At 44.4% G+C, this 17568-nt stretch overlaps 1 protein-coding gene across 3 annotated transcripts in view; it reads left to right on the plus strand.

Moving 5' to 3' along the window:
- ST18 (ST18 C2H2C-type zinc finger transcription factor) overlaps window positions 1–17568 on the plus strand; it is a gene marked incomplete at both ends in the record, with an annotated part of 123271 nt that overhangs the window by 64837 nt on the left and 40866 nt on the right. For 2 of the 3 annotated variants that reach the window (XM_082674746.1, XM_082674747.1), the window contains 6 exons: window positions 737–1534; window positions 7264–7398; window positions 8064–8154; window positions 9161–9265; window positions 11231–11424; window positions 13516–13727. In XM_082674746.1, the coding sequence (XP_082530872.1) occupies window positions 737–1534; window positions 7264–7398; window positions 8064–8154; window positions 9161–9265; window positions 11231–11424; window positions 13516–13727 (1535 nt within the window). The remainder of the gene's footprint in view (window positions 1–736; window positions 1535–7263; window positions 7399–8063; window positions 8155–9160; window positions 9266–11230; window positions 11425–13515; window positions 13728–17568) is intronic. The other variant, XM_082674748.1, reaches the window with a different exon arrangement.

The raw sequence follows: 17568 nt of genomic DNA on the forward strand, positions 1-17568 counted from the left end.
CGTCCCCACTCCTGACTCATCTCCTTTTTACACAAGTGCGTGCAGGTACCAGGCCAGAAACTGAGCTACTATTCAAGATATTATTCCATCATGTTCATTCTCCCATTTACTTGTGTTTTCGTGTGACATTTCGTGTCACATTTTCGTGTGACAGTTATGACAGTGATGAGGGAGTCTCGAGAACCTCAGGCTTCTTTTAGTTATCGTCTCGTGTAGATGTGTTGTGTATTTCAGCTAACGTTCCATAAAATCTGAAAGTATGTTTGGGACTCTACGGAGGCAGAGAAAATCAACCTAATAAGCTTTGAAAATATATTGCCACGCTATCAGAGAAATTCGATGAATACTTCCTTTTTATAATGTATAGTAGGACATATGCTTAATTTTCTTCCAGTTGACTGAGATTTGCAAATATAAGAGGTACAGTAACACGAATTTCACATTCAGGACTCTGTGATGGTTGAGTATTTATTTCAGTAACTAGACGAGCTTAGCTCTGACATGCTGAAAATTAGAATAGCTCATCTCTTTAAAGGCAATTCTCAGAATATTAAGGTCTGAGTTTTGTTTTGTCAAGAGGGTATGTATTTTTCTACCCAATGTTTATATAATTGATGGAGTCCACATATTCACATATTGCATGTATTATATATGTATATGTCTATCTATCACGGTAATTCCCTTAAAATACTTTTTGTTCTTATTTTTTCAAATATTGGCCTTCTTTTTTCCCTAGAAGAAATCATGATAAAACCCATGGAGGAGAAGCTTCATTCAACTGCACAAGAAAATTCCGATGGGAAGGAAGACAGATACGGCCGTTATCAAGAGCTCGTGGTCAAATCGCTAATGCATTTGGGGAAATTTGAAAATAATGCATCTGTTCAGACCATAAGTGAGAACTTAAATGACAGTGGCATCCAGTCTCTAAAAGCAGAGGGGGATGAAGTGGATGAGTGCTTTATGGTTCATTCCGACGATGGAAAAGACAAAATCGACGATTCCCAGCTGCGGTTCTGCTCCTCCGATGACAACGAAAGTAACTCTGAAAGTGCAGAGAATGGTTGGGACAGCGACTCCAACTTCTCGGAAGAAACCAAACCTCAGAGCGTCCCAAAGTATGTTCTCGTGGATGATAGGAAAGACCTATTGGAAGTTCCTGAAATAAAAACTGAAGGTGACAAGTTTATCTCTTGCAAAAGCACATGTGATTCGGAAACAGAAAGGAGAGAGCCACAGCACGCTCCCGTGGACCCGTCGGATGGCCAAGCCCAGCCCTCGTTCCCTGGGAGTAAGGAGGATGATCACAGGCACGGGTGTCCGGCTGCGGGGGTGGAGGAAGCCGCTGCCCTGGAGAAAACCAAGGGGAACTTGAGTTTGCTGGAGCAGGCGATCGCCCTGCAGGCTGAGCGAGGCTGTGTCTTCCACAGCACCTACAGGGAGCTGGACAGGCTTCTTCTGGAACATCTGTCGGGGGAGAGGAAGCAAAACAAAGTCATTGACGTGGGCGGAAGACAAGTCTTTACCAGTAAACGTAAGACACCGATTTGCTTCTATTTTATTTAAAATGTCTTTAGAGGTTGGGGGGGTGGTAAATGAGTAAGGTTTGACTGCTTCTCCCAGATAGCTTTTTGACAGCACAATTTAAAAACCTAATTTATATTTTAAAATTAGCAATTTTTTTTCCTACTCAATAGATTGTTCTCAGATTAAAGCTTGGTCAGTTTGTAGGGTTTTAACTCACGCAAAGTAAAGACCTGTATTTCTTCTAATAGAACTGCTTTTAAAAAATATATCGTACTTGTTAAAAAGTACTATCTTGGGTATGTTAGAAGTACATTTGTATTTACTGGATTTTAAATCATTTTATGAATCAAATCATTTCCAGAAATTTAATTTTTCTTTCCCGCCCTCTTTCTGGGATCATCTGACTGCTTTTTTTTTTTTTTTTGCGGTACGCGGGCTTCTCACTGCTGTGGCCTCTCCCGTTGCGGAGCACAGGCTCCGGACGCGCAGGCTCAGCGGCCATGGCTCACGGGCCCAGCCGCTCCGCGGCATGTGGGATCTTCCCGGACCGGGGCACGAACCCGTGTCCCCTGCATCGGCAGGCGGACTCTCAACCACTGCGCCACCAGGGAAGCCCCATCTGACTGCTTTTGAGCTTCAAAATAGTGTCAAGCCACCAGGAAGCCAGGCAGGATGCCCCGATCCTTCTTAGGACAAGACCGGATGCTAATGCCTTCATAAGCCTGTGCTTTTGCAAGCTCTCTAACGGAGGGTCCACAAACGTCTGTACCAGACTTGAATGAGACAGTCAGTGTGCTCGGAGGAGACCTTAAAACCGATCCTCAGACTTTAGGAAAGCTGTGTTCTGTTCCGTGTGCCCATAAAGATGTCCCCGCCCCTGGGTCTTGCACCAGGCGGGCCTGGTGATGAGGCCTCCAGTTACGTGGAGTTTCCCAAGGCGTGGTCTTTGGCTTGTTAAGATGAGTATTTCCAGGATCCCATGAGACTTACTGCTTCAGAACTTGCTTTTTTAAAAAACTTTTTTAATTTAATTTTTATTTTATATTAGAGTAGATTGATTTACAATGTAGTGTTAGTTTCAGGCGTACAGCAAAGTGGTTCAGTTATACATATACCCATATCCATTCTTTTCCAAATTCTTTTCCCATGTAGGTTATTAGAGAATATTGAGTAGAGTTCCCTGTGCTATACAGCAGGACCTCGTTGTTTATCTATTTCATATATGGTAGTGTGTACATGTTAATCCCAAACTCCTAATTTATCCCTCCCCCCCACCTTTCCCCTTTGGTAACTGTGTTTGTTTTTGAAGTCTGCAAGTCTGTTTCTGTTTTGTAAATAAGTTCGTTTGTATCATTTTTTTAGATCCCACATATAAGTGATATCATATGATATTTGTCTTTCTCTGTCTGACTTACTTTACCTAGTATGATAATCTCCAGGTCCATCCATCTTGCTACAAATGGCATTATTTCATCCTTTTTATGGCTGAGTAATATTCCGTTGTATCTATGTACCACATCTTCTTTATCCATTCCTCTGTCGATGGACATTTAAGTTACTTCGATGTCTTGGCTATTGTGAATAGTGCTGAAATGAACATTGGGGTGCATGTATCTTTTCGAATTATGGTTTTCTCAGGATATATGCCCAGGAGTGGGATTGCTGGATCATATGGTAGCCCTATTTTTAGTTTTTTAAGGAACTTGCATACTGTTCTCCATAGTGACTGCACCTGTTTCCATTACCACCCACAGTGTAGGAGGGTTCCCTTTTCTCCACACCTTCTCCAGTGTTTATTGTTTGTAGATTTTTTGATGATGGCCACTCTGACTGGTGTGAGGTGATACCTCATTGTAGTTTTGATTTGCATTTCTCAAATAATTAGCAATGTTGAGCATCTTTTCATGTGCATAACTTGCTTGTTTTTAAAAGCAAGTTCCTGAGGTGATTCTCGGGCACCCTAAAATCTGAGAACCACAGAATTCAGAGAGGAGTATCTTAGAGGTAATCAAGGTCGTGGACCTAAAGCGCTGAAAAGAATAATGCGCTAGTGTGGTTAGATGTCCTGACTGCTGAGATTTACCCAGAAATCCATTGTATATTTTAAGTCCATTTTAGTACTCACCTACAAGTAGTCTTGTCAAATACTGTCTTGCAGCTCAGAGTTGAGAAAAAAAGAATAAAAGAATGTCATTTAGTGAGGAGTGAGATAATAGTTCTGTGCAAACATACTATAAGGGCTGGCATGGAGACAGAATATCAAGGATAGTATGTGGTCTGGGGCAGGAGGGTGTGGTAGCAGCTCTGAGCACTCCACTCACACCCAACTTGTGGAAATTACCTGTGTGGGTGTTGGTTTTGTTTTTTTTTTAATGAACTAAAAAATCAGAAAAAAAAAAAGATGAAATTTACTTCAAATTCCAAAACCCCATCATTTCCAATATACTATATTTCATCCATTCTAAGATGCACAGTTTTCCCATCTTAGCATCTCTGTGAAATTAGAAACATGTGCCATCATTCAGTTTTCAGTCGTTTTTCCTTCCTCACTGGCACATAAAATGATGTTTCATCTTGCAACTGATAGTACCTTCAGCCAATGAAATCCAGTCTTTGGAGACACTAATTATTTGTGCCATGGCTTAAAACACTTGACGATACTTTGGTCATTTTTTAGAACTTTTTAAAGGTTTTTTTGTTTACAAAAATTAACAAGGCAATAGAATGTGCATGGTGGAGACTTAGACAATCGCTGATGGGACTGGATGAGTCCACAGTGTAGCCTGTGTGTAGGGTGAGGTCCTGCATTGGGATGTAAGGTCCACGCAGGGAGCTCCAGACTAGACCAGGAAGAAACAGGCAAAACAGTGACCGACTTCAGGGGCCTCCAGGCTTCATCCAGAGGCTGCCCAGGTTCACGGTCCTGCTCCCGTCCCTGGTGTGGGAGCGAAAGAGGAGCTTTTTTCTCCTGTGAGTATTCCATGCTCCTAAGTAAGCACTAATCCCCGTGCACCTTGGGCATGTGACTTTGCTCTCAGGGACAGAACCCTAGGATTTCAAAATACCGTTTCACCCAAGCCTTCCGATGAGTCGGCAGTTCTAACAATACCAAGGTTTGCTATCCTGTTGCCACCCAGCAACAGGGAGACTTTGGGTCCCCCTAGTCTAACTAGAGTCGCCATATAATTTATCCTACAGCCTACGACACTTTCGGGGTGAAGGGGAGCCATGGGAGCAATCCCACGAGTCCATCAGGTATGAACAGGACAGTCCCAAGCAAACCGGGATGTCAGGTCACCAGAGTATAAGGTCATTTTTGTGAAGCAGCATCCAGCAAAGAAAATTAAAGAGGAAGAGCCAGGCCTGGGAGCCCCCCCAGAGCTGCAGCTCCAGCTCGTGTCAGGCACCGGCACCGGCCCCGGAGAGCACCGTGGGGCATCTTTGCTCCCCGCAGAGGAGGGGCTGGCAGACACAGTGCAAGACGGACAGTCAGCAACCCACACCTGGTCAGGTGCCAGCCTGGCCTTATCTCCCACACCCTCCCTGGCTTCCCGCAGACAGTGTGGCCAAAGCGCTCCGTGTGGTTTAGAAAGGCGGCCTCACCTGGACCAGATCCAAGGGAGGAAGCCCATCAACATTCACATCACCGCTCCTTCTTCCCGATTCTTTCCAAGTCGCTCTCACAGGGTGTCAGCACCCAGCCCCTACCAATTCCATGTGAATCAAACATCGGGGATTTTTTTTTTCCCAATTGAATAGAAATTTATTTTTTCACACATCAAGTTCCCATATATCATAAGAAGTAGTTCTGGTCAAAATTCTATTCAAATGATCTGTATTTCTTGCTCTGTTCTTTTTTTTTAAATTAATTTGTGTTGGAGTATGGCCGCTTCACAACGTTGTTAGTTTCTGCCGTGCCGCAAAGGGAAACACTGGGGACTTTTACTAGCATATTCTACACACGTGAGTGCCCAAACGGACTGGAAATGTGGCCGTCTTTTCGGACTAAGTAAAAAATACCCCCTCAAAATCATACAGCATGTCAAAACCCTTCGTATGCACCTTTGTCTCGTACAGCAAAGAGTGTAGTCTCCACCTCGTGGCGTTAAATCCCGTCTCAGGAAACACACACGCCCGCTACTCGGGTCCTTCCCTTCCCGCCCAAGACACGCGTCCTCTCCCTGCCGACCCCGCCCTCCCTGGCTGCGCGCTCACGGGGAGGGCCCTTGGCCCTTCCCCCTTGGCTGGAACCACGTCCCCAGATAATTGCCCCGCGTACCACCTGCGGTACCCACCTGCCCAGTCCGACGGCCGGGGTGGCGTGGCAACACGGGGGCACGTCTGCCCCCCGCAGAATTCCGCCCTGGGGACGTCTGTCGCCTCCGGCAGCGCTGCCCTGCTCTCCGTGCCACGTTTGGAGCCGGAGCACACGGGCCCTCGGCGTCCTCGCAGCCAGGACCCTGCCCCGTACCCATCGCCGGCAGCTTTCTTGCGGCAGGATGGTACAGACTGTTTATTTTCCCTCTCAGCGTCGTGTGTTCGTGATTCCTGATACTTCGCGTTGGGAGAAGCCTGCAGCCTGCCGGCCTCCATCCCACGCTGGTCCTCTCTCTGAGGCTGCCTTGCCCACTCTGGTCCCGGTTCCTCTAGATGCCCTGAATGTGAGGGGCAGGCTGGCCCCGATGCCTGACGTTGTCACTCCACGCACGAGTTAGGGGGGCAGTTTCGGCTCTGAGAATGCATTTCTGTTTTAAGCTTATCTACCCTCTCGGTCACGAATATGAGAATATTCACGTTAGTCCTCATTTATTTTATGTATTTATATAACCCTCTATCTAAGCCAGCAGTGTGTGTGCCGAGCTGTGTTCAGCCGCCCCCTCTGGGCAGCCCGGCAGCATGGGTTGCAAGGTGTCCCTTTCCCCTGCCGCAGCACCTGGTCCTCCGCCCGCAGCCCATGTTCCTGGCAGCGCCCGGCAGACCCCTCGAGCCGGTCCCCACCCTGTGTGCCAAGCCTCTTCCTGCTGCCTCTGTCTTCCGCTTCCACACTAGGAGTGAAACCAATAGCTTCTCCTCTGCAGCTACTGCGCGTTGATCCAGAGCTTCACACCGCAGGGCTCTGGGCGTCTTGGGCCCTCACAGCACTTCCCCCTGGCCGGGCGTGGCGCGAGATGTCACTCTTATTGGAGCAGCCTCCCCACGTGTCTAGGAACAGCTGCTCAAGCCCAGAACTCCGGGGCCACTGGACCTGCTGCCAGGACCCACTGGACCACCCAGACGGGCCCTCCTCAGATACGGCGGCTTCTTCATCGTGTGATTTTTGAATCTGGCCTTTTACAGATCCCTTCAATAGGAGACAGTTTGGGTTTAAATAAATGCTTTCCTTTTTCCTTCTCTTTTTTTTTACTTTTCCTTTTCCAGAGCCTATTCATCCTCTGGTGTAGGGCTGACATTTCATAATGAGGCTCTAACTGTGATCTGTGACATGACAACTTAAAACCGTCACTGTGTTTCAGCACTCCCTTGCCCTGTGTCAGCCTCTGCTTAAGGAACCAGGAAAATTGAAAACATTCTTTCTGCTTCCGCAGGTCTTAGCTGAGGGTCTGATTCAAGGCGATGTGAGAAGAATGTTTATCATCAGAAGGGTGAACAGAGTGAGAAGGTCGTGTGCAAGGCCACTTGCTGAAGGGGAGGGAAGAGGAATAACCAGATGTCTCTCTCAATTTAATTCCTCTGCAGATTCACCGAGGCCTGAAAAGAGGGAGACCAAGTGCCCCATCCCCGGGTGCGACGGCACAGGGCACGTGACAGGGCTGTACCCTCACCACCGCAGCCTTTCAGGGTGCCCTCACAAAGTGCGGGTTCCCCTGGAGAGTGAGTACCGCCGGCCCTGAAATAAGTCCACCAAGTTACCCACTTCCTCCTCCAGTTTGGAGTCAGAAACGGAAATACCAAGTTTTCTCCCTCTGTGTCAAGACAATTTCCATCTAGCTGGGTGTTTAAAACAGAGCATATTAATAGAAAACTTGGGGTACAGTGAGGCCAGTAGATCAGGAGATACTGACATTGAAAACCTAATTTGCTACTCAGAGCTCCCAAGAGGAGGGGGCACCTCAGGCCAGGCAGGGCCCGCGGGGGAAGCACCAGGACCCGCGGCGGGGAGGGATGAGTTGTTGTAAGCAAGAGCCTTTTTGAGCTTTCGTGGGAGGGAGCGGAGTGAACTGGCCTCAGATTGGCCAGCTGGAATTTCTAGTGGGCTCTGGGCCTCTGGCGCTGTCTGTGGTTGTCTGGGACCTGGCCCTGGGGGTTAGGGCAGGTGGAGAGTGTCCTGGAGTGTGAGAGTCAGAGAGAGGAGAAGGTCCGGTGTGGGCTCCCACTGGTTGGTTTGCATTTGAAAAGTGTTTATTCTCTCGAAGAATTAGGGAGCCTGGTGGACGATGTAACTGAATTCCTTTGAATGCAAAGTTGAGACAGTTTGTCGGTGTGTGATGTATTGATGATAAATTGCTCTATTCTTTTCTGTGCTATTTCGTGCCTAGTTCTTGCCATGCATGAAAATGTGCTCAAGTGCCCCACCCCGGGATGCACAGGACGAGGGCATGTGAACAGCAACCGCAACACGCACAGGAGGTAATTGGGATGAGACTCGAGAGAAACTTTCCACCAAGAAAACAAGGAACTTGCCGTGTGTTATCAAAATTCCTGGATCAGCATCAGATATGTTAGCACCTGACATAGGTGACAAATATTCTCAATGTGTGCAGAGGAAAAAGTAAAAAATACCCCGTTATTTACTCTCCTATAAATTTTCACTGAGCAGCCAAGTATGCCAACAAAAAAATGTCGTATTTGGAGACCAGGGGTAGATACTTATATAGCGATACACAGAGAGCCTGGTCTCTGCTCTGAACCTCCCCCACCCCAGAGCTGTTTGACCTTGGAAAGAGTGGCTTAGGGGTTATCTTGAATCCCATCCAATGCACATTAAAACGGTGCCCAAGAGTTCAGATTACTGAAGGTAAACGTCATTTCATTTCACTGAGATTTATTTCACTGAGATCGCAGCTAACTTAAAACCACATGTGTGCCTTTATATACAAATATATTGCATATATATAAATACTTTTGGTGAAAATGCTTATCGTTTGTGTGTTTCATGTATAGATTATGTGGTCATGAGATACTAGTTGACTTATAAGCCTATTGCCAGGAAACTTACATTCTGTGCTCTCCATTTAAACTGAGATATAAAATTAAGTCCCTAACATTTTGCAAAAGACCCTGAGCTGTCATAGAATTATCGTGCTGACACCCATAGTTGGACAATTGCAGTTGGATGAGCGCATTCTACTTAAAATATCGTGAGGTTTCAATAATTTAGTTATTCCTCCTTTACATAATATTTTGATCTTAAAAATGACTCTGTTTTTTTATCACCTCTGAGATGAGGTTTGGGGACAAACGTTGACACAGTAGTTTGCAAAACCCTTTGGGATCTTTTAGGCTGAGAATGGTGCTAAGTGAACTATTAATACAACTTAACATTTGGTGCTTGCCAAGGATGCTGTGAGGTAGGTGCCAGAGCAAATTACATTATCTTTTTAACTCAGATCCACCTACTTTTTTTTTTAAACAGTCTTTCTGGTTGTCCAATTGCTGCAGCTGAAAAACTGGCAATGTCCCAGGACAAAAGTCAGCTGGATTCTGCCAAAACCGGGCAGTGTCCTGAGCAGGGTCACAGGTAGGATGCTCCTCTGGGGTTCCCGTTACTCCCTGCGTGCCGAGCACCTACACAGAGGGTCCCTCTCCTCCCAGGTGCCAGCTCACCGTGGGCCACCTTCGTTCCAACGCACAGCCACCAGTGTCCACTTGAGAGGCTGGGCCAGCTAATCGTGCTGTCACTGAAATGAACTGCTAGACCCTCCAGAAGTTTAACTTGAAATTAATCTGCACGCAGAGGTCACATAATGTGAACGAATCTAAAAAATGTAAAGTCTACGATAACAGATTAATCAAATCCTGTGTCGCTAAGCACCAGCCCGCCCCCTAGTCAGGTAGGGGCCCCTCATGGTTGACGTAACCTTTCCACCTCCTAATCCCTCATCACTCAAAATATGTGATGCTATATGGTCGTCCCACTCTTCCAGATATGCGCACAGTCTCTTTGAAACAAAAATTCATTCCAAATTGATAACTATGGAAATACCTCCTGTCGGTCCTAGGTCCTTCAGAGTCTCTGGTAGTTTGGAGGACCTTACTTACACCGAAATAATAAACTATGGATGAGGACACAGTATGAGGTGATACACTTATTAATACAAAAATCATATACATAAGAAAAGTGATTTGGGGATTACAGCAGATGACCAGGTCCTCATTGTCGTTACCGAGACACTGGAATGAAAAACAGTTATTAGGAACATTTTCAAGATATGGTGTCCCTTAGTATTTGCTTCTGTAGGTTTAATTAAAAGACTCAAATTGTCATGACTTTGCCGAGAGTCAAAATCACATGAGTGAGGAATATAAATCAGGCAAATATCATGAATTACTGAATCACGGGTTAAAAATCTCATAACAAGGTTCTTGGTTAGGATTACAGTACCGTATTCTCTAGTTTCTCCCTAAGTAGGTTAGTTATTAAACATAGAAACAGCATTAAGTTTCATTTTGCTCATTTCTTAGAAGTATTGTTTTAGACTAGAACACTGTTGCAATATTAGGGGTATAAAGCAAGTTATATAGACGATAACAAATTCAACTAATCACTCAGATATTTTGATGTAGCAGCTAAAAAGTTTTTTACCTAATCCAAGAAACATCATCAAAACGTTGACATTCTGATGAGTAAGGTATGTTCTGGTGAAAAACAAAATAAAAATACGTATTTTTGATATTGTTAAATTCTGAAAGTATATTTATTTGTGTCCTTTTAGCAATAGACCACAGCACGACAGCATTTGTGTTTTCCTTGGCCGGCATTGGTGCTATACAAATATGATACCCTTGCTTAATCCACACAGTAATTCTAAAGGAATGTTTAAGTCACATTTAGCTTGGATTAAGATAATTCTATTGAAAAATGTGATAGCTGTTATAATACAGTAATTTTTATTCATATTGAAACAGTGGCAATTTAATAGATAAAATTTTGAAATACTATTTAAAATATTACTTAAAGCAGCAAAAGCATTCAGTCCGAAGGTGGGGAAAAAGATGAGACGCCTAAGAAGAAATTCACAGTTCAGGAATCCAGTTTCCGGTGCCGACACTGCCCCTGTTAGGCGTCAGGGCCCTGCCAGCTGTGCTGAACAGACTATAATGACATTATATTGTCCTCAGAGTATAATGACATTTCCTCACTAGTTCCAGTCGTGACTTTTCACTGCTACTCTGATGAACAGTCCTGAGCAGCAGGAAGTACACACCTTATCAGTGCCCTGATGACAGTTCCATGACACTTTCTCTCTTACTGATGGGAGACTCGGACACACAACGTGCAGCCTCCCTGAGGCCACCCAGCGCCCGAAGTGCCCCCTTCTCCCTCACTCCACCCCATCCTGTGTGACCACAGCTCTATTCCCTAGTGCGGGGCTCAGTGGGAAACTCCAGGTGTGACACACCTGAGCTGCTTTAACTTCTGATGCTGGGATGCTCACCAACGGTGTCGTCCTATTTCTTTTGAGCTCTGCCCCTCTCTCTTCAGGACAAGCTTGGTGAAGCAAATCGAGTTCAATTTCCGATCCCAAGCCATCATCTCTCCCAGAGCTACGGTGTCAAAAGAGCAAGAGAAATTTGGAAAAGTACCTTTCGATTATGCCAGTTTCGATGCCCAGGTTTTTGGTAAACATCCCCTCGTACAAACAGGTCAAGGCCGAAAAACACCACCATTTCCTGAATGTAAGCTTCAAATTCTAATACTTATTCCAAAAACAATGCATCTTGTGTATGTGCATGTTGGGTGAGGGGCATGTATTTAAATATGTAATATACTATTTACTGCTGGGAGGAGAGAAAATATATTGTACGGTGAAATAAAATAAGGATAACAATAGTAAGTTAATCAGTACTACTGGTCTTGCATGAAGTGACACTGAGTATGGTAAATAGTGGATTAATTATTCTACAAATTTGGTGCCATTTTTAATCTAAATACAGTAATTCTGAAGAAATACAGGTAAAAATATGGAAATACTACTTACATCAGCAAGTGTTCACACTGAAGGTGGGAGAAAAAGTGAAAAGTCTAAGAAGGAACTCAATTCAGAAATCAAGGTTTTACTAGGAAAAAAAAAACAAACACGTGTGGCTTTGGAGATGTTCATCCACAGATTTAAGAATTAGTGCAGAAACATTTAAAATGTGTCAGTTCTCTGATGCTAACACAGAGACACTATAACGCATAAAACTTGGTGTTTTTACTAACAGTTTCTTCAAGTTGTTTAGAGTCCTTGAATGTTTTAATGAAAAGGTTAGAAAGTAAATGTTGGGAATAAACCCAGGAATGATTTCTGCCAAGCAAAATAATCCCCCAGTTGGAGTCCTCCATAGACCGGGAATTTTTTACAACGTTGTGCAAATCCCTGGAATCCCTTTGATCTCACGCGTAGTTAACCCAGACGTAGTACTCTTAGGAGCACAGGGTGCTTCTCCCTTCTGTGCCGTGGTCACCTTCCGTAAAGAACGTGAATGGCGTATAAAACCTAACAGTGTATAAACAGACTTGAAAGGAGTTTGTCCACCAACAAGAAGTACATGAAACTCCAGAAGATAGTTTACCTGTTCTTACTAAAAATAGGGCACAGCCAACATAAGTAACCACTGACAGCCTGTTAGATCCAGGAAAGAAAGATATACACACAAATATACACACACAATGTTTTGTATCTATCTGTATAAATTTAGATATAGATATAGTTCTAGGATATATACACACATACATATATGTTGAATTCAGGTGAAACAAATTAATGAGTGTTTTATATGCTCATGTAGTATGGATTTTGGTTTAAAAATGTAGCACATTCAGTGACATTTTCATATTTTTATAACTACAGGAATAACATTTGGTGATGTTTTAAATTATTTCGTGAAAAATAATGATCAAATATTTAAAGTAAACACTACTTACGGTGAAACAGCTATAACTGCCTTTATATTAGCCCACATTAAATGCTGGCTGTGTTTCCTGGTCCCTGAGTGGTTTACAAATACCCAGAGTGGAGAGAAGCCCGTTAATTCTCTCAGTAACGCCTTGGTGCCCACAACAACATAAAGCAGCGCTCATGCAACGCCTTGGTGCCCACAACAGAACATAAAGCAGCGCTCATTCTCGGTAGCGCTGAGAATGCTACCTTTCCGCCGCGGTGCCTTTCCGTTCCCCTGGAAGCTCTGTGCATCTCTCACTCACTGCCCCGAACCGAGCGTGAAGATGCCAGCTCAGGAAAGCCTCCGCCACCAACTCCGTCCCCCTGAGTTGGAGGAAGAAAAACTCGTGCTGTTTTAAGCACGAAACAAACCTCGACATCCAATAGCAAAACAATGCAATTCCATGGCTAAGTAAAAACTGTTATTATGAAAACAAATACGAAAAGTCCGTTTCTCTCCCCTGGGGTTACTGGGCCGCACACGTACGCCGTTTGTGGTTGTACCGGCCTTATGCCTGTCTAGTCCCTGATGGGTTTTGCAGCTACCCACGCTGCCATGGCACCTGCCCGCTAACATGAGTTCTGGAGTTTTTGTCATAAGACGTGGAAATGCAAAACAATATTCAGAGAATAGGCTTCTTCCCCCGCAATCACGTCATCTGATCTGTGAACTTTTGTGAAAACCGTTCTGAATAACCTTCATTGAACGTACGCAGGGAGAATGGAGCATGTTTTAATTTATTCTTCACGTATTTTCATGCAAGGAAGTTCTGTCTTTAAAACAAATCTATCTAATGACTAAATCCACGTACGAGCAATTGCTAATCAAATCTCTCTTCAACAGCGAAGCATTTTTCCAATCCAGGGAAATTTCCTAACCGGCTGCTGAGTGCGGGCGCTCACACACCGAGCCCCGGCCGTGCCAGCTCTCACAGCCACGGTCAGTGCGGCGAAGACACCCACGTAGCGGCAGCTGCTGCCATCCTGAACCTCTCCACCCGCTGCAGGGAAGCTGCAGACATCCTCTCCAACAAACCGCAGAGTCTGCCTGCCAAGGTAGGCCGGCCAAGAGCCCGGAGGGGGGCAGCGGCTCACAGCGAGAATCCACTGCCTGCGTGAACCGGCCACACTCTCCCCCGCCCCTGCAGCACGGCCCCCCTTGTCTCGGGGAGAGAACCTGGGCAGGGATGAGTGTGGTGGGAGGAAGGACCTTGGAGGGAGACAGTGGCGCTTTTGCAGGTTGTGCCCCAGAGCTGGGGCAGGGGTGCGGTATGAAGCCGGTTGGGGGCGGCTCGATAGATTCCAAACCTCTTTTTGTGTTGGGGACTCTGGCACACGAGGAAAGAGATTGCCACTAGAGTCACGCTGAACAACGGAAGCTTTTCACTGCCTTCGAATCAAAGATGGTAGGACGTGTTCCATTACACAGCCCCCCGTAAAACACTGGCAAAATTCATGAAATTTCACTGTTGTACATGTGACTGTCGTATAGCGTAAGGTGGTCTGAGTTGCTGTAGTTTTCACGAAGGACACATCCTAAAACCTGGATCCGTTAAACCGACAAGACAGGGCCCTGGGGGCGTCTTGAGAACTCAGGGCCCAAATTCAAATCCAAAATCAAATTCTGTGAAGTTTATGGAGACCCCAGCTTTCTGGAGCTCACGAAATTAATCACATTTCTCTAATAACCTCTCCTCGCCGACTAACGCAGAGAAGTAGACATCTGTGTTTATGATGCCTTGAGGAAAACAAAAAGCAAAAAGATCCTTCATGTCTTGCCTTTTGAGGAGGGGGTTGTGATGCTCCAAAGTAACAGGGACCCTCGGAGGGAGCGTGAGCGTCCTGCAGTCAGCAGGGACCTGTAACTCCCGTCCAAGCTAAGGGCTGTTAAAAGAAGTTATTTTCCTACCTAGACAGCTGAAGCCAGCTGGAGGAGAGTGCCCAGGCTTATTTGGAGAAGAGATGTTACCCTTGCTTTCAGTGGAAGATCGCCCAGGTTAAACTCTAACCCGAAACTCGGCGAGCACAGGCTCTAGCTCTCTTTTCCCTTTAAGCTCAGCCCGTCCCCGGCATGGTCAGCTGCCACCTGTGCCGTGTGCCAGGCCTTCAGGAGAGCAGGGCGCACAGTGCGTCGAGCCTTTGACAGAAGAATCAGAATTAGCTTCTGGACAGATCTCAGCCAAGTAAACCCCAGGAAGAGTTGGTGGCCAAAAACCACTCAAAAACAATTCTTAAACAAATGAGGTTCTTAAACAAAGAAAAACACGTTGCCTCAAAAATATATAGAAAATGCCAAGCTCTCCAAAATCACAGGCAGAAATTATGTACATAAATGAATGAGGTAGGGTCCTTTAAAAGGGAACTTTGGTTATTTTTAAATTCATTTTTAAAAACCTGAATACATTTCTTCTTTTTAAAGGGATATTCTAATATACAGCTTGTGGGAGAAATACTAAACTATCTTCCTTCCTGGTGCTTTATTCTTTGTCTAGGCTGTCCTACAATAAAAAGTGCCGATATTATAATGGTTAAATCTGCTTAAATTCCTTGAGTAAATGGTTGTAGAGTGAAGGCTTTCCATCTGCAAGGTAGATACTTTTTGTTCCTCAGAATTCTGCCTTTAACCTTTATACTCTCCACGTTCTATTAATTGCTGGAGCCAAACAGTGAATCAAACAAGGATGACTAAAATTTGAAGGTATTTTCCCTTATCGATATATGTTCTTCTCTTCTTAAAACACATTTCTGGTCAGAAAAGTGACTGTTAGATCATCACATTTCGAAAATTCAAACAGCAGACTCGCCGTGTGTATTTGATGCTCCTGCTGGGAGCATTCTGTGAGCCGGGGTTGCTCTGTGGAGCTGATATGCCTGTCCCGGGCGGCAGGAACCCCCTGCACGTCTCAGCCTCCAAACTGCCAACCAAGCCCTAACTGCAAAGCCAAACCACTGATGATAAGGGTGGAAGAGACAGAAAGTGCACCAGTCAGCTTTTAGGAAGAGTTTGTGATGCTGGCGGTTTTAGGAACCTTTTTCCCACGAAAATTGTCTTGTTTGACATCGTGGTTGTTAAAATAGGATCACTGTGGCACCCTACACTGTCACCTGGTACAGAATCCTTCTTCCAGGCCCGCATTTGCACACAACTGTAACAGTTTGCAGAATTCTTTCCTGGTTGGATCCTATTTTCTGAATATAAAAGAGAACCTCATAAATTCCTGAAACCACAAAAGGTAATTATTGTAACAAAAAAAAAAAAAAAGAGAGAGAGAGAAAAAGCCAAAGTAATTAACCCTGAAAAATAGGCTCTGATCAAACAGTGCCCAGTGACAGCCATTTCTTTTTTTTTTTTAATAGATCTTTACTGGAGTATAATTGCTTCATAATACCGTGTTAGTTTCTGTTGCACAACAAAGCGAATCAGCTATATGCATACATATATCCCCATATCCCCTCCCTCTTGAGCCTCCCTCCCACCCTCCCTATCCCACCCCTCTAGGTCATTGCAAAGCTCCGAGCCGATCTCCCTGTGCTTTGCTGCTGCTTCCCACCAGCCAACTGTTTTACATTCGGTAGTGTGTATATGTCAATGCTACTCTCACTTCGCCCTCCCATCACATGTCCTCAGGTCCATTCTCTATGTCTACCTCTTTATTCCTGCCCTGCAGCTAAGTTCATCAGAACCTTTTTTTTTTTAGATTCCCTATATAGGTGTTAGCATACAGTATTTGCTTTTCTCTTTCTGACTTACTTCACTCTGTATGACAGACTCTAGGTCCATCCACCTCACTACAAATAACCCAGTTTCGTTTCTTTTTATGGCTGAGTAATATTCCATTTTATATATGTGCCACATCTTCTTTATCCATTCATCTGTCGATGGACATTTAGGTTGGTTCCATGTCCTGGCTATTGTAAATAGTGCTGCAATAAACATGGTGGTGCATGTCTCTTTTTGAATTATGGTTTTCTCAGGGTATATGCCCAGTAGTGGGATTGCTGGGTCATATGGTAGTTCTATTTTTAGTTTTTTAAGGAACCTCCATACTGTTTTCCAGAGTGGTTGTATCAATTTACATTCCCACCAATGGTGCAGGAGGGTTCCCTTTTCAGCACACCCTTTCCAGCATATATTGTTTCTAGCTTTTTTGATAATGGCCATTCAGACCGGCGTGAGGTGATACCTCATTGTAGTTTTGATTTGCATTTCTCTAATAATTAGTGATGTTGAGCATCTTTTCATGTGCCTCTTGGCTATCTGTATGTCTTCCTTGGTGAAATGTCTATTTAGATCTTCCACCCATTTTTTAACTGGATTGTTTGTTTTTTTGATATTGAGCTCCATGAGCAGTTTGTATATTTTGGAGATTAATCCTTTGTCTGTTGTTTCATTTGCAAATATTTTCTCCCATTCTTAGGATTGTCTTTTTGTCTTGTTTATGGTTTCCTTTGCTATGCAAAAGCTTTTAAGTTTAATTAAGTCCCATTTGTTTATTTTTGTTTTTATTTCTGTTACTCTAGGAGGTGGGTCCAAAAAGATCTTGCTGTGTTTTATGTCAAAGAGTGTTTTTCCTATGTTTTCCTCTAAAAGTTTTATCAGTGTCTGGTCTTACGTTTGAGTCTTTAATCCATTTTGAGTTTACTTTTGTGTATGGTGTTAGGGAGTGTTCTAATTTCATTCTTTTACATGTAGCTGTCCAGTTTCCCCAGAACCACTTATTAAAGAGGCTGTCTTTTCTCCCTTGTATATTCTTGCCTCCTTTATCAAAAATAAGTTGACCATATGTGCGTGGGTTTATCTCTGGGCTTTCTATCTTGTTCTGTTGATCTGTATTTCTGTTTTTGTGCCAGTACCATACTGTCTTGATTACTGTAGCTTTGTGGTATAGTTTGGAGT

The sequence above is a fragment of the Grampus griseus genome, assembly GCF_964374135.1.
Source record: "Grampus griseus genome assembly, chromosome: 17".
Lineage (NCBI taxonomy): Eukaryota > Metazoa > Chordata > Mammalia > Artiodactyla > Delphinidae > Grampus > Grampus griseus.